Raw genomic sequence first — 23,749 nt, 5'->3', positions numbered from 1 at the left:
TCCTGGGAGAAGACCCTGAGCTTTGAACTCTGTTTTACCCAGCCTGACCCAGCTGAAAATTAGGTCAGAGTGTTATGTTGGTTTTCTGGGCTGCTGAAAACAGGGATGCTCCAAGCTGGGCTTTAACCCCTTTGCCACTGAGGAGGTTTTGGAGCGTGGCTCCAGCTGGAAAGCCCTCCAGATGTGCAGCAGCATTGATATCTTTGTCAATAAAACATTGTTATCTTTGTCAATAAAACACTCCTAGGCTCCTCAGGCAAGATACCAAGTTAGAAACCCTTTCCAAAACCGTGGCATTAATTGCATATCTGTGGTTGCTTTATTAATGAGCCCCATATCAGTTGTTCTGTTATTTTGCTTGGGCTCAGCTTGAGGGAAGAGGTCTGTAATTACTCAAAGCTTCCCATTTGCCTTTTTTATGCCTTTCTTTTTTTAAATTCCATATTGGCACAACAAAAAGCCTTTTCCCAGCCAGTCCCCTGGAGCTTCCCCAGCTCTCTGAGCCAAACTGAGAATTCAGTGCTCATCCTGGGGTTTTCATGCTTTTGGGGTGGAATTCTGGGGCTGGGATTGAGAAACCTCTGGAATGGGAAGTATTTCCTTGTCATTTGCTTATGTCATCTGGATTTTGTAAATGTGGACACAACTGGGGTTCCCCAGCTCTTCCCAGGTGGTTGCTGTGGTTGTGTCAGTGCCACGTGGCAGGTGACATTGGGGACCCAGCATGTGGCTGGGGCAGACACTCCTCCTGCCTTTATTTTCCTTCTTTAATCCAATTTTCTGCAAATCACAGACCCTGCCTTGCTTGCCACGTGCCAATTCCTTCTTTTTCCCGTCTGTTTTGTCACCCTTAAAGGCTGCTTTCAATCTGGGCTCCCTCCCCACCTCCCAGCTGGAATTTCTGGGAGTTCAGCCCCACATGCCTCACTCGACTCTCACGCTTTTGGACAGCTTCAGAGCTGTTCCCAATTTGTCCCTCTCAGCTGGTTCTCCTCTAAATTTGGCCACTTTGGAGGAGCAAGGATGGATTCTATTGATTTTGGCTTTTAGTTGTGTTTACAAAGCCAGTATAATTCAGCCTTGTGCTCACTAATTTCTCTTTAGAGCCCCATTTCCCCTGAGCTTGGGAGATGGGAAGTTTCCAGAGTGAACCTTTCCCATGTCAAGTGTTGAAGTTGAATTAAACTCCCTTTTTTCTTTACTGTCTGGGAATGCTGGGCTCCCACTGCCAGCTGCCAGGCCTGGATGTGGCTTCCCACTGGGGTTCCCAGGCTGGCACATCCTGTGGGGCTGCTCTGCACCAGCATCACCTTCTGGGAACCTGAGCACTTCAGCTCCTGCAGCTCCTCTCAGCTCGTGCTTAATTAGATTTGGGAATTCTCACCATGCATTTCCTCTCCTGCTGGTTGAGTTGCAAGGAGATCTGAGCAACCTGGCCCATGGAAGGTGTCCTGTTGGGATCTCTAGCTGGTCAGAGTGACCCCAAGAAATGTTGAAAAGTCTCTTTGCTCAGCCCAGCACTTGAAGAAGGAGTCAGGGCTCTTCATTTCTCAGTCTCAAAGTTGTTTAGTGTTCCTTATCTATAAAATTCTTTCTCCTGTCCAGCCAAGGTCTGCTCAGCAGGACAGTTCCAGGCAAACTCTGCCTGCCCTGGGGCAGTGTTATGTCTTTACACTAAAAACTACGTGTACAATATTTACAATTACTTTCCAGTACCTATCACCTATGTTAGACAGTGAGCTTCTACTCTAAACCAATCTAAAAGTGCCAACATCACAGCAGAAGGTGGAGGCCAAGAAGAAGAAGGAGAAAGGCTGGGCACACCCAGATCCCTCCATCTTGCCTCCTGAACCCCCATTCTAAAAACGCCAAAATCTCTGGCTCACAGAAGTCACTATAAAACTTCTTGCCCAGAATGAGAGCCAGGTGAAGGGCTCAGCCCTTGGAATGTGGGGAGAAGGATGGGAAGGACTCTCCAGGTCCTCCCTCCCGGCCCTGCAAGGCAAGCGTGGGGCTGCATCTCCCTCTAGTGACTCCTCTCAGCTGCTTCCTCCAGCAGCTCCTCCAGCAGGAGCACTGGGCAGGGCTGGTGCCACCAGCTCCAGGCGTCACACACGGTCTTGGGATGTGCAGGAACAGCAGGTGTCCCTGGTGGAAGGTTTGCAGCTGGGTGCAGGGTCCTGCTCAATGAACTGTCCCAGAATTTGAGGGCTTCTGCCTGGTGCTCACCAGCTGTGCCCTGCATTGTTCCCTCAGCAGCACTCCTGTGTCTGGGAAATGGGGAATTACAGAATCATTAAGGTTGGAAATGACCTCCAAGGCCATCGAGTCCAGCCTGTGACCAATCCTTGTCACCCAGAGCAGAGCACTCAGTATCACATCCACTCGTTCCATGGACACTCCCAGGGCTGGTGATTCCACCGCCTCCCTGGGCAGGAAAAAGGGAAAAAAATAAGTGAACCCTTCAAACTTCATCTTTTCCCTTCTCCTTTTTCAGGACTCCAGGCTCACCAGTTCAGATTTGGCCCTGGGGCCACCTTGGCCATGGGAGGACACCCAGGGCACCCTCAACCTCCAGCCTGATGGGAGTGCCCTGGCTTCCCTCTCTGCTCACGAGATGCCATCAGCTGAGGAGGAGGATGAGGAGGAGGGCAGCCTTTCCATCGAGGATGAAGGCTTTGAGCTGCTGAACTCCACCTACAACAAAATCACCGGCCCCGGCATGCCGGTGCTCAGGAGAAGCTCAGGTGAGTCCATGATTTTCCTCCTTTTCTCCATCACAATTCCTGGGAATCTGACGGTGCTTCCTCCACCCAGGAGCCTCCATCAAGCCCCCCCGAGCAGCCAAGAAGGAGCATGGCTCAGACCAGGAGGAGAACATCACCACGGAGAAGCTGTCTGGGGACGCGGGCACGCGGCGGCTCCTGCCCAGCAAACCCTTCCCCAAGGAGTCCCCTCCTGCTCTTCGGGGGGCTGCTCCCAAAGGAAACGTCCCCAAAGGTCCCCTCAGGGCAGGGGCAGGGCTGGGTGGCCCGGAGCCTCCTCTTGGAGTGGGACATCCTGGATTGGGGGTGGCACAGCAGGGCTGTGTGGTGAAACCGGGGCCACCGGGGCTGCCGGGACCGCCGGGGCTGCCGGTGAGTGCAGGGACAGGGAGGGGAAGGGGCTGCTGGCATGGGGACACTGCACAGGGAGGGCTTCCCCAGGGTGGAGGACTTCCACAGGGTGGGAAACATTCCACAGGGTGGGGAACCTTCTCCAGGATGGGGAATTTCTACAGGGTGGGGAACCTTCCCCAGAGTGGGAAACTTTCTCCAGGATGCAGAACCTTCCCCAGGGTGGGAAATCATCTCCAGCATGGGGAACCTTTTCCAGGATGGGGAACTTCTACAGGGTGGGAAATCTTCCTCAGGATGGGGAAATCTTCTCCAGGGTGGGAAACATTCCCCAGGATGGAGAAACTTCTATAGGATGGGGAAATTTCCCCAGGGTGGGAAACTTTCTCCAGGGTGGGAAATGTTTTCCAGGACGGGAAACCTTCTCCAGAGTGGGAAACATTCCACAGGGTGGGAAACCTTCTCTAGGATGGAGAAACTTCCCCAGAGTGAGAAATATTCCCCAGGATGGGAAACCTTCCCCAGGATAGGAAACCTTCTCCAAGATGGAGAAACTTCCACCGGGTGGGAAATGTTCCCCAGGATGGGGAAATGTTCCTCAGGATGGGGAAATGTTCCTCAGGATGGGGAAATGTTCCTCAGGATGGAGAAACTTCCCCAGGGTGGGGAACCTTTTCCAGGGTGGGAAACCTTCCCCAGGATGGGGAAACTTCCTCAGGATGGGAAACTTTTTCCAGGATGGGAAACCTTCTCCAGGATGGGGAAACTTCCTCAGGATGGGAAACTTTTTCCAGGATGGGAAACCTTCTCCAGAATGGGAACCTTCTCCAAGATGGGAAACTTCCACAGGATGGGAAACTTTCTTCAGGATGGGGAACCTTCCTCAAAATGGGGAACCTTCCCCAGAATGGAGAAATTTCCCCAGAGTGGGAAACATTCCCCAGGATGGGAAATCTTCTCCAGGCTGGGAAATTCTCCAGGATGGGGAAACTTCTCCAGGGAGGGGAACCCTCCCCTTGAAGGCACAGTGGGGCTCTGCACTGACCTTTTGAAAAGGTTTTTAATATTCCTGGAGAAACTTCACTGGAGAGAAGATGATTGCCTTGTCCTCCTTGCTCTAGAGATGGTCCCAAATAATTTAATCTCACTGTGGGTTTTTATTTCCCACTGGTCCAGCCCAGAATTAGGCTGAGGGCTCAGAGGGGACCGAGCCATCTCCTGCAGTCCCCACACAAACCCTGCACCCACACATGGACCCAGCTGGCTTCGTTGGTTTGGGCTTCTGCACCCCCACATTGATGCTGGGTTTAAAGCAGAGCACTGAATTTATCTTGTAATAAGTTCTGACTGTTTTGCAAGTCATTCAGTGGGTGTAGAGGATGAAAAAAGGGAAATTTAGAAAAAAAATGTAAATTTAGACTAGAGAAATGTTTAGAGGAGTCACGTCTTCATTGAGGATGAAAAAAAGGAAAATTATAAAAAAAAAGTTAAACTTGAAATAGAAAAAGCTTTAGAGGAGTCATGTCTTCATTGACGAGTAGCTGAAAAATGGTTTTAAATATTTTTCCATGTTTGTTTATCCTGCCAAAATTATTCCCCTCATTTGGTTCCATTTTCTCAACAATTTCTTTAGAAAATTTTATTTTATTTATAGAAAAATAGAAATAGGAAAAGCTTTAGAAGAGTCTTGTCTTCATTAAGGAGTAGCTAAAAAATGCCTTTAAATTTTTTTCCATGTTTGTTTATTCTGCCAAAATTATAATAGAAAATAGAAATAAAAAAAGCTTTAGAGGAGTCTTCTCTTCATTGAGGAGTGGCTGAAAAATGGCTTTAAATATTTTTCCATGTTTGTTTATCCTGCCAAAATTATTCCCCTCATTTGGTTTCATTTTCTTAGCAATTTCTTTAGAAAATTTTATTTTATTTCCCCATCAAAATGACCCTGGGCACCTTCTCTTCCCCTTTCCCTCCATCCCTGTGGAAGCTGAGGGGTCCTGCAGGGCCATTTCCCTGGCTGGGCTTGAGGGACCTGGCACTAAATCCATCATCCCTGAGCCAGGCTTGGTTTAAATTTAGTCCTGCTAACTTCCCCCTCAAGCCGTCTCTCTTGCCTGCAAAAATAGAAGAAAATGGCAAAAGGAACAGATGCTGGAGGCTGAAAAAAATCCCAGGAGCAGAGGAAACGTCACGAGGTGTGAGAGCCCTGCTGTCAGCCTGCAGGAAGGACCAGCCAGGGGAGCTGTGGCAGTGTTCACAGGGGTCTGAGGATGAGGATCTGACTCCATGTTTCTGAAGGCTTGATTTATTATTTTATTATATATATATATTGCATTAAAACTATACTAAAAAGAATAGAAGAAAAGATTTCATCAGAAGGGTAGTGTCGCAGACATCTTTTATGAAAAATCCTTTCCTTAGGATTTTTCCTCCTGAGAAGCTGGGAGGCCTCAGGAACAAAATGGAAACAATGATTATCTGCTGCTGTGGAATGCAACAGGTGCATCTGGGATTGGTCTCATGTGGTTGTTTGGAATTAATGGCCAATCACAGTCAGCTGGCTTGGACAGAGAGTCTGAGCCCCAAACCTTTGTTATCATTCTTTCCTATTCTATTCTTAGCCAGCCTTCTGAGGAAATCCTTTCTTCTATTCTTTTAGTGTAGTTTTAATATAATATATATCATAAAATAATAAATCAAGCCTTCTGAAACTTGGAGTCAGATCCTCATCTCTTCCCTCATCCTCAGACCCCTGTGAACACGGTCACAGGCTAGCTAAGAATAGAATTCAGGGTGGCACAGTTCATCTGCTGGTGCCAGGAGACTCTTCCCACCCCACACTGGTTTTTGGGGTATTTCTTGGGGACTGGAAGCTGCTGGTTTGCTCTGAATAAGCCATTCCAGTCCCTGCTTCCCTGGGGCTGCGGGCCTGGTCACTTAGTGACTGTGGGATCTCCCTTTGGGGTCACTCACTCACTGTGGGATCTCCCCTTGGGGTCACTCACTGTGGGATCTCCCTTTGGGGTCACTGTGGGATCTCCTTTGGGGTCTCAGCTCTGCTCCTTTGCCTTTCAGGGCTGTCCTGGCCGACGGGGACTGGTGGGACCCAAAGGAGACAAAGTGAGCACCCACAAAAACTGGGGGGTGTCCTGCGGGGGGTGGAGGGTCTGGGGCAAACACCACCAATGGTTTGGGTCGGTTTGGGGTTTTTTCATCCAGAGGGCAGTGGGAGCTCCTGAACCTGTAGGGTGGTGGCCCTGTCTGTGGGTTTGGAAGAGGAAGGAGCTGGATTTAGTTGGTACTTTAAGCCCACATTCAGGATTAAGCCAGGCTTGAGTTGTGGGGTAATTTTGGGCACCACAATATAAAAAATGACATTGAGTTGTTGGAGAGGGTTCAGAGGAACAAGGGAAGGCTCTGGAGGGGCCCTGAGGAGCAGCTGAGGGCTCTGGGGTTGCTCAGCTGGAGCAGAGTGAGGGCAGAGCTCCCCGGGGCTGCAGCTCCTCCCGAGGGGCAGCTCCCATCTCTGCTCTGGGCCAGGGACAGGAGCCAGGGCACGGCTGGGGCTGGGCCAGGGCAGCTCAGGCTGGAGCTCAGGGCAAGGCTCTGCCCCCAGAGGGTGCTGGCACTGCCCAGGCTGCCCAGGGAATGGGCACGGCCCCGAGGCTGCCAGAGCTCCAGGAGCCTTTGGGCAGCGCTGCCAGGGGTGCCCAGGGTGGGGCTGCTGGGGGGGCTGGGCAGGGACAGGGGCTGGATTTGATGATCTTTGGGGTCCCTCCCAGCTCAGGATATTTTCTGGTTCTGTGACTGAGCTGCCTGCACCAGCTGCTCTCTTCCCTTTGAGCTCTCAGTGGGAGATGGAGCAGCTCCAGCTCAGGTCACCTGGAGAGGGGACCCTGCTGTGTCCCACAGCCCAGCTCAGTCCATACCCATGGAGTCCTTGCAGGGACAATTTTCCTGCAGCCCCAGGCTGCCCTCCCTGCCCAGCTCAGCCCCTGACTCAATGTCCAGGGGCCCAAATCCCTGCTGGTTTTAAGGAGCTGCCTTTGTCCCTGTCCCTACAGGGCTACCCGGGGGCCATGGGCAAGACAGGCCCCCCAGGTGACCCTGGCCCTGCTGGCACCCCTGGTGTCCCAAGCATCGTCCTCTGGAGGAACTCCAGGGAGGACTGGCAGTCATTCATGGTGAGTTACAGCCACAGTGGGCAGTGCTGCACTCACAGCAGCTCCCTGCATCTCTGGGGTGGGATCTGGGATGGGATCTGGGATGGGATCTGAGATGGGATGGGATGGGATGGGATGGGATGGATGGGATGGGATCTGGGATGGGATCTAAGATGGGATGGGATCTAAGATGGGATGGGATGGGATGGGATGGAATGGGATCTGGGATGGGATCTCAGATGGGATGGGATGGGATCTCAGATGGGATGAGATCTGGGATGGCATGACATGGCGTGAATTCCTCATTGTTGTATGGGAGGTGGGGGCAGAGGGGCCATGCCAAGGAGGGAGGTGCTGCTCACTGAGGGTGGCTCTGTGGGTGGAATGGGATCAGCATGTGCTCTGTCCCTTTGTCCCCTGTGAATCACCAGGACATCTGTGCTGGCCCTTGTCCCCTGGGCTCTGTGCTGTCCCCTGGCTCCGTGCTGGCCCTGTCCCCACAGAGCTGGCCCCGTGCCCATCTCAGGGGAGGGCAGTGTCTGCTGAGGGGACCCTGGGCCACCCCAAAGCCACCAGGGCCATTGTGTCTGTGTCCCTTTGTGTCTGTCCCCATTGTGTCTGTGCCCCTGTGACCCTGGCGGTGCCGCTGGCAGCAGCAGGAAAATGCAGAGCCCTGGGCTGGGATTTGCTTATCTCAGCTGAGATAAGGCTGGGCTGGAACTGCCTGCTCTGGGGATGGGGCTGGCAGCGCCCACAGCTCTGTGGTTTGGGGTGCTGCTGTTCCCAAGGATCAGATCCCTGTGGTTTGGGGCCATGCTGTTCCCATGGAGCAAATCCCTGTGGTTTGGGGAGCAAGGAGCCGATCCCTGTGGTTTGGGGAGGATGGAGCAGATCCCTGTGGTTTGGGGCAGTTCTGTTCCCATGAAGCAGATCCCTGTGGTTTGGGGTGCTGCCCCCAAGGAGCAGATTTCTGTGGTTTGGGGTGATGCTGCTCCCATAGAGCAGATCCCTGTGGTTTGGCCCCCTGGAGCAGATCCCTGTGGTTTGGTGTTGGTGCTGTTCCCATGGAGCAGATCCCTGTGGTTTGGGGGATTTGGGGTACCCTGGGGTTTGTGTTGGCTCAGCCCGTGGGAAGGCAGGGCAGGGGAGGTGCCCCTGAGGCTCAGGGACACTGCAGGAGGATGTGTTGGGACAACAGGGGCTGTGGTGGCTGTCCCAGAGCAGCTGTGTCTGCTGTGCTGCTCCCAGCCTCTCCCACTCCCTTTGTTGTGACCAGGAATGAAGGAAAAGCAGCTCAAGGCCACCGTGGTCCCAGCCCTGTGCTGTGTTTGTGTTCCCCGTGTGCTGACAGATGTGGGCTTTGCCAAGAAGTTATCTCAATGTGGCTGGAGGGCAGGAACTGCTGCTGGTTGGAGCTGGCTCAGCAGCCCCAGAGCCCTGGGCAGGAGAGCTGGGGCTCCCACAGCTGTTGGAGAGCTCAGTCTGCTGCACCAGACTGCTTTGGTTTGGTGCTTTAGAAATAGGAGCTCAGGCTGGGCAGTGGGAACCTCGGGGGGAAAGGGAAAACTGATCGTTGAGAAAAAGAGGGAATTGTTAAAGATGTGCTGCTACTGCAGGGCTGGCATCTGCCATGGTGGGGGTGGCACAGGGTGGGGATGGCCATGGGGTGAGTGCAGAGGGTGGCACAGGTGGGGATGGCCATGGGGTGAGTGCAGAGGGTGGCACAGGTGAGGATGGCCATGGGGTGAGTGCAGAGGGTGGCACAGGTGAGGATGGCCATGGGGTGAGTGCAGAGGGTGGCACAGGTGGGGATGGCCATGGGGTGAGTGCAGAGGGTGGCACAGGTGGGGATGGCCATGGGGTGAGTGCAGAGGGTGGCACAGGTGGGGATGGCCATGGGGTGATTGTAGGGGGTGGCACAGGGTGGCCATGGAGTGACTGCAGAGCGTGACACAGCTTGGGGATGGCCATGGGGTGAGTGCAGAGGGTGGCACAGGATGGGGATGGGGATGGGGTGACAGCAGAGAGTGGCACAGGTGGGCAGCTTAAGCTGCCCTGCCAGTCCTGAGCTGCTCCCCCAGGGCTGCTGAAGGGTTTCTCTGCCCTGAAGTTTCCCCTGCCCTGCTCCCAGGCTGGAGTTCTCCAGATCCCCGTGGCTGCTGCTCCCCTCCTCCCCTCCCCTTGTGCTGTTTCCCCCTCGCAGAGCTGCAGCAGCAGCAGCAGAGCTCTGACAATCCTCTCTAGAATTGCAGAGCCCATTTACTGCTCTGCCCCTCCCTGGCATCTGCTGCTCTGAAACCCGAGTCTCACGTGGGATTTTGTCTCCCCTCTTTGTCAAAGGTTGGATGAAATCATATCCTGTCCTGAGTTTGCTGATTCCTGAGACAAGGCAAAAGCCTTGGTCATGCTCCAACCTCCTCCTGAGAGTTTTTAGGAGTGGAGTTTGAGGGAAATGAGAACTTGGCAGGACAGGAGGAACATGGTCCTGCCAGGGGCTGCACCCCTTCACCCAGGGAAATCAATTTGGGGTCAGCCTGGAAGGAGCAGGGATGCCCCCCATCATCTGCTCACTGCCAGGAATATTTCCAGCTGTTCAAAGCTCTGTGGTTATTTCCCTTCATGAGCTCCTTGGCTTTTCCCCTCTCTCCCCACTGCCAGTGGGAGACAGATCCTGGGGCAGGGGACAGGAGAGGTTTCCCAGTGCTCTCAAGGTTGAAATTAGAGAGAACAGAGGAATGCTGCCCCTCCAGCTTCCTGGCATTGGGATGATGGATAAACAAAGGGATTTTTAGCCATTGATGTGAGCCAGGATTTGGAGGAACTGCCTGGAACTGCAGGTCTGGGGTCACCATGGGAAGGAGGAGGAGAAGGAAAGATGGGTTTTGCCTCCCTGTGCTGCTGGTAGCTGGAGATGGGCATTTTATTTCCTGGACACCTCCCAAAGTTTGGGAAAACCTGGCTTGGAAGTGTGCAGAGAGGAGGCTGCACCAGGTGCTCTCCGGACCTTTTTGCTGGTTTGGAAATGGGATGGGATTACCTGGTTGGGATGGGATTAACCCACCCTGGGCCTTTCAGGTGCCTTTCCCCCTCTCTGTGGTCATGTGCTCTTTGGAAAATTTGGAAGTGCATCCAGGATTTGGCTGCTGGGAGCAGCAAGAGGAGAAAACCTTCTTGGGATCTGCTCCTCTGGGTTTTCCGGAGGCTGGAGGAGATTCCCCACCTGGAGTAACCTGCAGGGTCAAACCAGCTCATTTAATCTAAAACCTGGCAGTCCCTGTGCTGATCACCACCACATTTCTGAGCTTTCCATATCCCAAACATTTCTGGTGCACCCATGGAGGAGCTGAATTTCACCAGACCCAGGAGAAGTGAGCTCTCTGCCTCATTTTCTGCTGAAGTAATTCCTTATTCCCTCAGCTTGTCCTTCCTCCCATGCCTCGCATGCACAGAGTCTGAAATAAATAAATTAATTAAAGGAGTTGTTCATTGCTGCAGCTTCCCAAGACAAGAAGAGCATCCTTAAAGCCAGCAAAAAGGGATTTGGGATTATTTAGTTTTTGCTTTTTGCTTTTTCCCCCTTATTTTCTTCCAGCAATCATCATTTTACCAACTCCTGCACGCGGGCTGGCCGGTGAGTGCTGCTTTGGTCTCTTTGTTTGGAATTTTCCTTGTTGGCCGCTGAGTTCTCCTTGCTTGAAACACTTGATGGGTTTTAATAATGTTTTTTTTGTTTGTTTTTTTTTTTTTAATCCAGAGAAAACCTGGAGCTCCTGGGCCACCAGGCCATCCTGGGAAAACAGGAGCACCTGTAAGTACAAAAGCCCTGCTGTCCCTTTGGTGGCCTTGCTGCCACCCTGGCTGCCCTGGGGACACTTTCAGGGTGGGTGTCCCCAAGCACTCAGGCTGTAATTAGGGGATTTGGGGTTGGGTTTCAAAGCAGCCTAATGGATTTGTTGTCTAATTCCCCCTGAAACCCAGGATGTTTGATATCCAACTCCCAGGTTGGATATCCCAGCTCTGCCAGCTGAGCAGGGCTGGCTGCTTTTCCTGGGGCATCAGCTTCCAGCCCTTGTTTTTGGGGAAGGGACCACGTGGATCCTTCCCAGAGGCACAAAAACAAGGCAGGGAAGGGCTGGGGTGGGATTTGTGTGGGGGGTTTCAGCCCCATGCTCACTGCCCTGGCATTGCTGGGTGATGATTCCTCCCTAAAGGCAAAGGAAAAGGGCAAAATTCCCTGTCCTGAATCCCATCAGGAGCCAAAGCAGTGTAGAAATGGATCTGCTGCTGGCCCCAAACCTGCCCTGGGCATGGTGGGGGTGCCAGGGATGTGAATTCTCCCACTGTGCCTTTCCCAGGGTCCCCTCTGGGCATTGCTGCTTGTCCTGCCAGCCCCCTCAGGGCTCGGGGCAGGCTGGGGGGACACTGGGGGACCCAGTCCCTGTTTGTGCACAGGGACCCTGCGGAGCACCGGGAGAGCCGGGGGACAAAGGCCAGCGGGGGTACCCGGTGAGTGAGGGCTCGGGGACACCTGGGACAGGCCCAGGGTGCCCTCAGGGCTGCCTGGCACCCTCAGCACCCCTGCCCCTCTTGGGCAGGGTGAGGGAGGGTCGGGATGGGCCTGGGGACAGTTTGGGAATGCTGTGCCTGCTCTGGAGTGGTGGGATCGATGTCCTGGTGTCCTCCCTGCTGTGCCAGACAGGGGTGGCTCTGCTCAAAGTCATTCTCCTGCTGCCCCAGCTCCAGAGCCAGGCAGAGCTCAGGGTTTCCTTTATTGCTTTCATAATGTGGATATTTTAATTTTCCATGCTTGGATTTCTCTCCCCAGGGGGAGCCCGGGCTGCAGGGCTTGCCAGGACGTGTGGGATACCCTGGCTCTGATGGCTTCCCTGGCTTGGATGGCAAACCTGGGCCCTGGGGGCTGCCAGGGGAGCAGGTGAGCCATGGGCAGGCAGGGCCAGGGGGCCTCAGGATCAGGGGGAGCTGGAGCTCCAAACCCTGGGCTGGAAACAGGGGCTTCCTAAAGCTGCTCTTCCTTCTCTTGCCTCCTTTAGGATCCTCCTCAGCCCCCAAACCAGGCAGGCCTGGATTAGTGCCTCGAGGTTTGGGTTTGCCAGGAATAAAAGGGTTGTGGGGCATCCCACATGGGCATTGAGGGCTGGGATATCCATAGCTGTGGTAGGGCTGGGCTGCTGCACCTGGAGCTCCTCGAGGGAAATAACTGCACATCCTGGAATGGCTTGGGTGGAAAGGGACTTTAAAAATCATCTCATTGCACCCCATGCCATTGCCAGAGACACCTTCCACTAGACCAGGGTGCTCTGAGCCCTTGAGGGCTCAAAACTGGGAGGGTGACCAGGAAATGAGAGTAATTCCAGAATGCCTGGAGAGTGTCCAATCCAGGATTCTGGTTCCTTGTTCCCTGCCCTTGTCCAGACCCCTGGGGAACACAGGCAATGCCCCTGGGCTTGGGATTAAACCCTCAGGGGGTTTAGAGGCCAGGGACTGCAGGGTGCTGCAAAGTTTGGGGCTCTCATCTGTTGTATTTGCAGGGATGCCCATATAGGCAGGAATGATGAATCTGACTCCATGTTCTCACAGGACTAATTTATTACTTTATTATACTATATTATATTAAAGAATGCTAAACAAAATTATACTAAAGAATACAGAAATGATACTTACAGAAGGCTGGAAGGAATGATGAATCTGACTCCATATTCTCAGAAGGCTAATTTATTACTATATGATATGATGATACGATATGATACTACACTAAAGAATACAGAAAATATACTGAATGCTAAAAAGATAATAATGAAAACTTGTGGCTCTCTCCAAAGTCCTGACACAGCTTGGCCCTGATTGGCCAAAGAGTGAAAACAACTCCCAGCAGAATGCAATGGAACAATCACCTGTGGGTAAACAATCTCCAAACACATTCCACATGAGCACAGCACAGGAGAAGCAAATGAGATCAGAATTGTTTTCCTTTTCTCTGAGGCTTCTCAGCTTCCCAGGAGAGAAACCCTGGGTAAAGGGATTTTTCCAGAGACTGTGAATGCCACACTCAGCAGGGTGGGGAGCAGGGTGGGCACTGGTGGCAGCCCCTCAGTGCCTGCCCTGCTCCTTCCTCCCTCTCCCCAGGGCCTCCAGGGCTTCCAGGGTGACCGAGGGCTGGCAGGGGACAAGGGAGAAGAGGTGAGTTGGCTCTGGCTGTCACTGCCGTGGACACCATGAGGTGCCAGCCCCAGCCGTGCCAAACCCAGCTCCTTCTATACTGGTTCCACTGGGAGCAGCACTGCTCCTGCAGCTCCTCCCCAGGCTCACCCAGGGCTTTGGCAGCCAGGATGGAAAATGTCCATAAAACAGAGAATGCTGCTGGCTTGTCACCCTTTAATTTTTTAATTTTTCCATCAATTAGTCCTCTTCAGGCCAGCATTTTTAGAGCTGCCCAGGAGATTTTTAGGCTCCTCCAAGGTCTGATCATCCTGGCAGGTTTGAGACTTAATTACTTCTTTTTGCAGCAGCAATCCCATGTGGGTTATCAGACCCCTGTTTTGGGCCACACTTTGTGCCTTGCTGCCTGTGCCAGCCCTGTGCCACTGCTGTGGGTGACACAGGAGCTGCAGGGAGGTGACACCATGCTGGGCACCAGCAGCCAGGCTTTGCCCCATGTAGCCCAACCTTGAGGGTTCCCATCCTTGTGTCCCACCCTGATTGTGTCCTTTGAGGCACAGCAGCCTCGTGGTGTGGCTCCAGCTGAGGCTCACCCTTGTTCCCATTTCATCCCTGTTCCATTTCAGGGTTTCCTGGGAGACCCTGGACCAGCTGGGGACAAAGGAGAGAAGGGAGTGAAGGTGAGGGTGGCTGTCCCTGCCCCTCACAGCCCTGCCAGGGTGGGCAGGGCTCTCTCCTTCCCTGCCCCAGCTCCTGCTCTCCTCCATCACTCAGGCTGCTCTTGGCTTTTCCAGGGGGTGAAGGGAGAGAATGGGCTGCCAGGTCCTGCAGGGCTCCAGGTGAGTCACTGGGGAGCTGGAGGTGTCCACACCCTTCCCTCCATCCCCTTTTCTAGCCCCTGTCCCTCTCTGTGACGTCCCCAAGCTCCAGCCCACACTCTCCTGCCTTTCACAAAGCCCTGGTGGTCTCTGTGGTGTCCCTGCAAAGGCAGTGTCACCTCAGGGTGCTGACACCTCACTCCTGGCTTCTCTCCCAGGGGCTGGCAGGGCTGAAGGGTGCCATGGGCTTGCAGGGCCCTGCAGGGCCAGAGGTGAGTGCTCTTCCCTTCTCTGTGCCACCCAAAGGGCTGCAGGAGCTGAGGATTCCCACTGGGAAGAGGGGTCTGAGCAGGGATTTGCATCCAAGCACTTTGGGGCATTTCCTCCAGCATTTCCCATCCCTGTCCTCATGAGGAGAAATGAGGAGAAATGAAGAGAAATGAGCTTTTCCAGAGCACACTGGGATTTATTTTAGGTGGCCACCTCCAGCTGAGATGAATCCCAGGCTGGCAGCTCCTGGTTTTTCCAGGCTCTCTCAGCAGATGGACAGCTCAGGGCTCCCACATAATTGGGACATCCTGTCCAGAGAAGGAATTTGAAAGGAAAACTGAAGCGGTTTGGCAGTGAATGGATGGATTCTCCAACAGGAAAGGGAGCTGGGGTTGGTCAGCAAATGTCCAAGGGGGCATCAAGCAGCTGATGTGAAGGAATGTGAGAATGATGTGAAGAAAAAGGGGGATTTGGGCTGAAGGAGAGAATCAAAGTGAAAAATGGCATTTTTCTCTCTCCTGCTGCAGGGAGAAGGTGGTTCAGTGGGTGCTCCAGGCCCTGCTGGTCCCATGGTGAGTCTCAGGGCTTGATACAGATGGAGTTTCAGGCAGCAGAGCTGCTGTGCCCAGAGTGGCACTGTGCTCCTCCCTTGTTCTAATCTACGCCTAAAAATGCTGCATTTGGTTAAAACCATCCCTGCTAGCGGGGGGAGGGTTCCAGAAGGGCCCAGGGTGTTGAAGCTCACCAGTAACCCCCCCCCAGCATCCTTGGGATGCTCAGGAGCCCCTGTCCCACCCACCCATGGTGTTGAAGCTCACCAGAACCGCCCCCCAGCATCCCTGGGATGCTCAGGAGCCCCTGTCCCACCTCCCCTGAGGGCTGAGCAGGTCTTGCCTTGCAGGGAGAGCCTGGCCAGCCGGGACCCGTGGGGTGCAGAGGCATCAATGGCTCTCAGGTGGGTGTGCCCCAGTGCCCACCCTTTGTTCTTTGGGGTTTTGGGGTTGCTGCTTTCACCCCACCCCTGCCCTGCTCTGCTCTGCTCTCTCCACAGGGGGAATTGGGCCCTCCTGGGATGGCCGGGCCCCGCGGCCCCAAGGTAGGGGATCCCTGGGGTGGGATGGGATGGGGATGGGATCCATGGGATGGGATGGGGATGGGATGGGATGGGGTGGGATGGGGATGGGAAGGGGATGGGATGCGATGGGTTGCGATGTGATGGGATCCATGGGATGGGATGAGAGGGGATGGGATCCATGGGATGGGATGAGATGGGATCCATGGGATGGGATGGGATGGGATGGGATGGGGTGGGATGGGATGGATCCATGGGATGGGATGGGATCCATGGGATGGGATGGGATGGGATCCATGGGATGGGATGGGATGGGATGGGATGGGATGGGATGGGATGGGATGGGATGGGATGGGATGGGATGGGATGGGATGGGGTGGGATAGGGTGGGATGGGGTGGGATGCGATGGGTTGTGATGCAATGGGATCCATGGGATGGGATGAGAGGGGATGGGATCCATGGGATGGGATGAGATAGGATCCATGGGATGGGATGGGGTGGGATGGGGTATCCCAGGATGGGGTGTCCCATGGTGGGTGTCCTGGGATGGGTGTCTCGGGGTGGGATGGGGTGGAGTGTCCAGGAATGGGGTGTCCTGGGGATGGGGTGTCCCAGGGTGGGATGGGGTGGTGTGTCCCAGGATGGGGTGTCCTTGGTGGGTTTCTTGGAATGGGGTGTCCCAGGATGGAGTGTCACAGGATGGGATGCTGTGGAGTGTCCTGGGATGGGGTGTCCTGGCATGGGAGGCTGTCCCGGGCTCACCCAGCCTGGAGTGGTCTCTCCAGCTGGGATGTGATCCCAAACCATCCCAAAAGCTGCAGGGGCTGGCTTAGGGGTGGGAATCCTTTCTGTAGCTCTCCGTGTGCCATAAGTGGGAGCTCTGGAGCTCCTCAGAGGCTGGGAATTCCCAGGAGAGGGTTTGATCCTAATGGCAGCTCCCTGTCCCCCCTGTGCAGGGACCCCAGGGCTTGCAGGGCAGGCGTGGGCCCCCCGGCCCCAGGGGCTCTCAGGTGAGTGGGGCTGTCCTGGGCTGGGTGCATCCCCCCAGGTCTCTTCCAGGAGCTGCTGGGGTTTGTTCCCCATGCATTTGGGAAATGGATTGGAAATCCTTGACCTTGGGGATCCTTGTGGCCCCCAGGAGCGGGTGGGTGGGAGGGGCGGTGTCCCCTGGGTGAGGACATTGTCCCTGAGCTGTGAGGCAGCTCCTGGGTGGGTTCCTGTAGGCTGGGGTCCCATCCCCAGAGCAGGACAGGGAGCCACATCCCTCTTCTCCCGCCTTTGCTTTTCCCAGGGTCCAGCAGGGCTGGAGGGATCCTCTGGTCCCAAAGGAGACACAGTAAGAGCTTTTTGGGGACCTTGGTGGGGATAAAGCCCAGGTTGGAGGGATTTCCCTGGAAGGACCTGACATGTGGGGTTGAGGGGGTCCCTGTCCCTGTTTTTGGAGGGGAGAGGGGGCAGCACTTCCAGCTGACCTCCAGAATGCCACCTGGCCACCCTGGGGAGGGGACATGGAGGGGCTGGGTGCTCTGATGAGGGACAGGAGTGCTCTGGGCCAGGGACAGGAGCCAGGGCATGGCTGGGGCTGGGCCAGGGCAGCTCAGGCTGGAGCTCAGGGCAAGGCTCTGCCCCCAGAGGGTGCTGGCACTGCCCAGGCTGCCCAGGGAATGGGCACGGCCCCGAGGCTGCCAGAGCTCCAGGAGCCTTTGGGCAGCGCTGCCAGGGGTGCCCAGGGTGGGGCTGCTGGGGGGGCTGGGCAGGGACAGGGGCTGGGCTGGGGGATCCTTGGGGTCCCTCCCAGCTCAGGATGTTCTGTGATTCCAGGATTCCTCTTGCAGGGTACAGCTGGTGCCCCTGGGGTGAGGGGACAGCTGGGACAGCAGGGCCCTGGGGTAAGTGATGGGAAGGGGGTGCCTGGATGTGGGGTGCTCTCAGCTATAGCAGAAACAGGAGATCCCCCAGCCAGGGAATAATGTGCTCTCGGTCCATGATTCAGAAGGCTGAACAATTGCTATATTATATTATGTTATATTATATTATGTTATATTATGTTATATTATATTATATTATATTATATTATATTATATTATATTATATTATATTATATTATATTATATTATATTGCATTATATTATATTGCATTATATTATATTGCATTATATTATATTACATTATATTACATTACATTACATTATATTACATTATATTATATTACATTATATTATATTACATTAATACTATATTAAAACTATACTACAGAAAACCCGTGAGTGTCTGAGACAGGCAGGACACAGCTCTGAGTGATTTAAAGCTAATCACTCAAAACAACTTTCCTTGGTGTCCAATTAACCAAATCACTTTCAGTAAACAATCTCCATAACACATTCCACATGTGCAAAAACAGGAGCAGTGAATAGAGATAAGAATTGTTTTCTCTTCTCTCTGTACTTCTCGCTGCTTTCCCAAGAAAAATCCTTGGGAAGTCGTGCCTGCTGCTCTCTGTGAGGAGAGCTGTGGCCACACTCATCCTCCCCCTACAGCCCCACAGAATCCTGCAGGGTTCCCCAGCTTCCCACAGGGCTGCTGGAGATGCCACTGTCCTCATCCCCAAAGCTGCTCTGCCCCTCCTGCTTTCAGGCACCTCCGTTTTTATTCTTTCGCTGTGGATTTTTCAGCAGAGATGGCCCAGCCCTGCTGATCCCTTCCCTGGGGCACCCTTTTCCCAAGGGATTTGGGTGCTCCAGAGACTTGGGACAGCCTGACCTTCCTCCTGCCTGGCCCAGGTGTCCCTGTCTGTGTCCTGGGACCCCGACCCACAGAGCTGAGAATTGAGGCTTGGAATGGGATGAGGGATGAGGGGTGGGATGTGGAGCTGCATTGTGGAGTCAAACAAGGACCTCACCCTCATCTTAGGGCAGCTTTGGGAGGGTTTGTGACTCTTCTGGTCCCTTTTTGAGGCACAAATCCTACTGGGCATCTCAGCATCCCTGCAGAACCAAAGTGGTGCCCCCGTTTCCCAGCCCATGCCATCCCTGTGCTCTGGGTGGGATGTCACCTCCAGCAGCACATGCAATACTTCCCTTTGTGTTTTTCTTTTTTAACTTGCATTCTCTCTCTCTCTGAAGGGTTTCCTTGGCCTGCCAGGTGCAAAAGGCACCCAAGGAGAGCAGGTGAGTGATGGCATCCATGGGATCCTGCTTTGGAGGCAGGAGAGCTGTGGCAGAGCAGCCCAAAGCTGCAGCTCTGTGTTCTTTATGTGTGCCTGGACTTGGTGTTTGAGTAGGCGCCAGCTGGGGCTGTTTGGGGAGGCAGAGCTGAGCTTGGGCTCCTTTTGCTGGAATTTTCAGGGGTCACCTGCCTTTGGGAGCTCAGGGAAGGGGGAATGCTTTGGCCTGAGCTAAGGGACACAGCAGTGAGGATAAGACACTTGGCATTGTTTGGGTGGTGCCAGAGGTGCCACCACCAGCTGGGAGCTGGCACCGGCATGGGCTGCTGGGCTTGGTTTGGTGGGGATTGAACACAAAAGCTCTGGAGGCAAATCCAGCAGGTCCCTGCTCCCAGCTCAGAGGGGCCCATCCAGAGCAAAGCCCTGACTGGAGCAGGGCAAAATTCGCTTTATTTGGAGCCAGGATCAAACACAGCTTGCACCAGGGGTTTCTCACTGTAACCCCCACTGCTGCTGCTCTTGCAGGGCTGCCGAGGTCCTGGTGGAGCCAAGGGAGATTTGGGAGCCAAAGGAGGCAAGGTACTGATTCCTAAGGCTGTACTGCCTCCAAATGCCACCTGGAGGTTCCTGGTCACCCTGAGGAGGGGACATGGAGGGGCTGGGTGTTGGAATGAGAGAATGAGACCCCTCTGCACTGTGGGACAGGGACAGGAGCCAGGGCACGGCTGGGGCTGGGCCAGGGCACGGCTGGGGCTGGAGCTCAGGGCAAGGCTCTGCCCCCAGAGGGTGCTGGCACTGCCCAGGCTGCCCAGGGAATGGGCACAATTCATGGAGCTGCTCCTTCTGTTGCCCAGATGTGCTTTACCCAGCTGTGGCTGCCTAAGGACCCTGGGCCCTGCTGAATTTGCAGGGAACCCCAACAAGGGAAGAGATGAGAATCTTGACTCCATGTTTCAGAAGGCTGATTTATTGTTTTATGATATATATTATATTTAAAGAAAATTATATGCTAAAACTCTACTAAAAGAATAGAAGAAAGGATTTCATCAGAAGGCTTGAAAGGAATAAATAAATTATAGTAATAAATTATAATATATATAATTATATATTATAATAATAAAATATTATTTATATATATATAAATAATATGATGATATATTTATATATAAATAATTAATGATAATAAAATCTTGTGACTGACCACACAGTCTGATCCAGCTGACTGTGATTGGCCATTAATTAAAAACAACCACATAAGACCAATCACAGATGCACCTGTTGCATTCCACAGCAGCAGATAATCATTGTTTATATTTCGTTTCTGAGGCCTCACAGCTTCTCAGGAGAAAAGGATCCTAATGAGAGGATTTTTCAGAAAATATGTCTGTGACAGGGCCCTGCTGGGTTTTGGGCTCTGTGACAGCCAGGCAGCTCATTCTGTGCTGATCCCACCACCTGATCCATCCTCCCCTGCTCCACCTCCTTTGGCCGTTTCAACAATGAATTTCCCCATTCTGGTGGCCCAGGGGTGCTGTGGGAGGAGGTTTGGGGTGCTCCCCATGCCAGTGATGGGTTCTCCAGGGGAATTCCTGCCTGTGGATCAGAGAATTGCTGTCCCTGCTTGGTGACATTCTGTGTTTTGTTCCTCCAAGGGCCCACGAGGAGCACAAGGAGCCAAAGGCCCTCCAGGAGCTCGGGGCCAGGGGGGCTTGCAGGGCTTCCCTGGCCCCCGAGGGGCTGCAGGGCCACGGGGACCAGATGTGAGTGCCACTGCTGGAATGGGGGGGAGCACACGTGTCACCTGTGTGGGGACAGCCCTGAGGGGGCACCAGTGCTGATTTATGGGATCTCTCCTAAGGGATCCCTTTAACAGCATTGGGGAGCTTTGCCCAGAGCCCCAACGGGACTGCAAACCAAGCTGTGCCCTGCCTGCTCCACACCCCTTCACCCCAAAATTCTCTGCTGGGTTCACTGATGGCAGAGCAGCCTCAAGCAGAGGATTCCCAGCCCTCCCCAGCAGCTGTGCAGGATCCCACTGAGTCCCTGTTCTGGGTCAGCTCCTTTGCAGCCTTTGGGAGCACAGGGTTCATGGATTGTTCCTTTTGTGCCCCTCTCTGGCTCCTGCCAGGCTCCTGGAGCCTGTGCTGGCAGCCTGAAGGGCTTTGGGGATGATTCTTCCTGCAGTGTGTGCTCTGAGGGAGCTGTCTGGGAGACTGAAGCCACCTCCAGCCCCGTGTTGGAGGCTGGCTGCTGATCCCTAGTGATTCCCAGCTCCTCAGGAAAAAGAGGATTATTTTCCCATCCACCTTTGCAGTCTGCAGGGGCTGCCCTCCCACTCCCAGGGCCTTTGGGATACCTTCCTGGACCTGCTCTTTGGCTCTCCAGGATGAGTAACAGCTGCTCCCACCTCTCAGGAGCTGGAGATGCAGTAGGAATCCTCTCCTGCCTTGTCCCCCCTCCAGGCAGTGCTGCTGGGCTGGAGCAGGGAGCAGCCTTGGCACAGCACTCCTTGGAATTGCCTTTAATTTGTCCGCCAGGAAACAAAAATATCCTTAACCAAACTGTTGAGATTTTTCTTTCTGCCTGGTTTTTAGCCCTAGGGGTTGGGGGAAGTCCCCATTGCCACCAAAGCTCAGCTGGTGCCACTATTGATGTCACCTCTGCTCACACTCTCTGTGTTTTTCCCCACACCAGCAGCAGGCTGGTGACTCCCCCAGGATCTGGGGCTGTGTTTTCCCTGGATGATTCCTCCTCTCTCTCCTGGCAGGGGGAAGAAGGTCAGATTGGCCCTGCAGGGCTCAACAGCAGCGAGGGCCCCAAGGTCAGTGCCAGAATTTGCTGTTTTCCCAGGGGCTGCCCACTGCCTTGCATGGCAAACAGGGCTGTGCCCACCTTGCCAGGCTCCCAGGGCACCATCCTGGGGGGCTCCAGCCTCTTGGCCCCCTGCCCTGCCCTATCCCTGTAGATTTGCAATGCCTGTGTTTCCCTTTGTGTGGATTTTAGGGATGCCAAGGACCTGATGGCCCCAAGGGAACCCCAGGAGCACGGGGAGCCCGGGTAACTAAAGGGGTGCTGGAATTTGGATCTTGGAGCAGCTTCGGCTGTGGGGGGATTGAAACAAGCCTGGATTGAAACATTCCTCCCTTGGCTTGGGATGTGCTGGGGCAGAGCACATCCTTTAGGTACAAGATTTTCCCCCAAATGTGCATCTGGGGATGGTTTGGTGATTGCTGGTGTTCTGCAGGGCCGCGTGGGGCAGCGTGGGCTGGTTGGAGTGCCTGGACTGCCTGTAAGTAGAGGGTATCCCACACCCCTGTGCTGCCATGGGGAGCTGCTGGCTCTGGGACATGGGAGTAGCATGCTGGGATGTGGCCAGACCAGAGGGTCAGGAATTTGAGCAGAAAAAGTTGGGGATGAGCAGCTCAGGCCGTGGCAGGTTGCATTTTGACAAACCACCTGCTTAACACCATGACTTCCTCCAGAACGCTGAGCACAGAAAATTCCAGGAAAGAACTTTGTAAGGAAGCTCTGTTATTCAGGGCTGAGGCTGGTGAAGGAGCCAGGAATAAATAGCTGGGGCAGGAGGTGGGAAAACCCAGCTGAGGTGTTGCTGGTGGGAACAGCTCCCCTCCCACGTGGATGTTATTTCCCATCCTGAGGTGGGATGGAGCAGGGAGGAGCTGCTGGAACTGTGGGATGAGCTGTGCACCGAGGAATCCACAGTTGATGTCCCCCATTGTCCCCTGAGGGGAGGCTCTGGGGCTGCAGGAGCCCCTGTGGGGCCATCCTGACCCAAACTCTCCTTGCAGGGCTCGCGGGGCGCGCCGGGAGCGGAGGGCGCAGAAGGAAAGCCTGGTACACAGGTTCCCATCCTACATCTGTACTTGCCTGGGGACAGGGTGCTGGCAGGGGTGGGCAGGGGCAGCTGAGCCCATGGGGACACCCCACAACCTCCCATTCTTGTGACTGTGGGGACAAGACCTTGATACCATCAATGGAGTCACTGCCCAACCTCCCATCCCTCTAAGAGTGTGGGACAAGACCTGATACCATCAGTGGGGTCACTTCTCACCCTCTCATCCCTGTGACTGTGTGGGACAAGACCTGATACCATCAGTGGGGTCACTTCCCACACTTCCCAACCTCCTGTCCCTGTGGCTATATGGGATGAGACTTTATACCATCAGTGGGGTCACTTTCCAACCTCCCATCCTTGTGGCCATATGGGATAAGACCTTGATGCCATCAGTGGGGTCAATTCCAAACCTCCATCCTTGTCGCCATATGGGACAAGACCTGATACCATCAGTGGGGTCACTTCCCACACTGCCCAACCTCCCATCCCATGGCCCTGTGGGACAAGACTTTGATACCATCAATGGGGTCACTGCCCAACCTCCCATCCCTGTGACTCTGTGGGACAAGACCTGATACCTTTAATGGGATCACTTCCTAACCTTCCATCCCTGTGACTGTGGGGACAAGACCTTGATACCATTCAATGGGGTCACTTCCCAACCTCCCATCCCTGTGAATGTGTGGGACAAGACCTGATACCTTTAATGGGATCACTTCCCACACTTCCCAACCTCCCATCCCATGGCCGTGTGGGACAAGACCTTGATACCATCAGTGGGGTCACTTCCCATGCTCCCATCCTTGTGGCTGTGTGGGACAAGACCGTGATTCCATGAACTTTGCCATGATGGGGACTGGGAGATGCTGTTCTGCTTCTCCATCCTCATCCTCATCCTTCTCCTGCAGGGCCCCCCAGGGATTCTGGGCAGCCCAGGCAGGAGGGGACCCCTGGTGAGTAGAGCTGATTTCTGCCCTTCCATCCCTCTGCTGAGTTTTATCCCTTTGGAAATGTGCCTCCAAAGCATGTCCATGGGCAGCTGGGGGTGCTCCTCTGGGAATCCTGCTGAGGGGGAAGGATTGGGAACAGGGCAGGGGGATTTCCCACCCCTGGCAC

The 23,749-nt window shown here is 54.2% G+C and overlaps 1 protein-coding gene across 1 annotated transcript in view; it reads left to right on the top strand.

Annotated features, from left to right (window-relative positions):
• Window positions 1-23,749, top strand: part of LOC131567031 (collagen alpha-1(I) chain-like) — an 84,527-nt gene that overhangs the window by 39,589 nt on the left and 21,189 nt on the right. The window contains exons 6-31 of the mRNA XM_058818511.1: window positions 2,498-2,747; window positions 2,818-3,137; window positions 6,189-6,233; window positions 7,178-7,297; window positions 10,869-10,907; window positions 11,031-11,084; window positions 11,729-11,782; window positions 12,102-12,209; window positions 13,421-13,474; window positions 14,080-14,133; window positions 14,248-14,292; window positions 14,490-14,543; window positions 15,069-15,113; window positions 15,443-15,496; window positions 15,593-15,637; window positions 16,571-16,624; window positions 16,906-16,950; window positions 17,450-17,503; window positions 18,737-18,781; window positions 19,303-19,356; window positions 20,430-20,537; window positions 21,545-21,598; window positions 21,781-21,834; window positions 22,022-22,066; window positions 22,587-22,640; window positions 23,542-23,586. Of these exons, the coding sequence (XP_058674494.1) occupies window positions 2,498-2,747; window positions 2,818-3,137; window positions 6,189-6,233; window positions 7,178-7,297; window positions 10,869-10,907; window positions 11,031-11,084; window positions 11,729-11,782; window positions 12,102-12,209; window positions 13,421-13,474; window positions 14,080-14,133; window positions 14,248-14,292; window positions 14,490-14,543; window positions 15,069-15,113; window positions 15,443-15,496; window positions 15,593-15,637; window positions 16,571-16,624; window positions 16,906-16,950; window positions 17,450-17,503; window positions 18,737-18,781; window positions 19,303-19,356; window positions 20,430-20,537; window positions 21,545-21,598; window positions 21,781-21,834; window positions 22,022-22,066; window positions 22,587-22,640; window positions 23,542-23,586 (1,953 nt within the window). The remainder of the gene's footprint in view (window positions 1-2,497; window positions 2,748-2,817; window positions 3,138-6,188; window positions 6,234-7,177; window positions 7,298-10,868; window positions 10,908-11,030; window positions 11,085-11,728; window positions 11,783-12,101; window positions 12,210-13,420; window positions 13,475-14,079; window positions 14,134-14,247; window positions 14,293-14,489; window positions 14,544-15,068; window positions 15,114-15,442; window positions 15,497-15,592; window positions 15,638-16,570; window positions 16,625-16,905; window positions 16,951-17,449; window positions 17,504-18,736; window positions 18,782-19,302; window positions 19,357-20,429; window positions 20,538-21,544; window positions 21,599-21,780; window positions 21,835-22,021; window positions 22,067-22,586; window positions 22,641-23,541; window positions 23,587-23,749) is intronic.

This window comes from Ammospiza caudacuta, chromosome 21 (assembly GCF_027887145.1).
Source record: "Ammospiza caudacuta isolate bAmmCau1 chromosome 21, bAmmCau1.pri, whole genome shotgun sequence".
In the NCBI taxonomy this organism is placed as follows: Eukaryota; Metazoa; Chordata; class Aves; order Passeriformes; family Passerellidae; genus Ammospiza; species Ammospiza caudacuta.
This window is presented reverse-complemented; position numbering and strand designations above follow the sequence as displayed.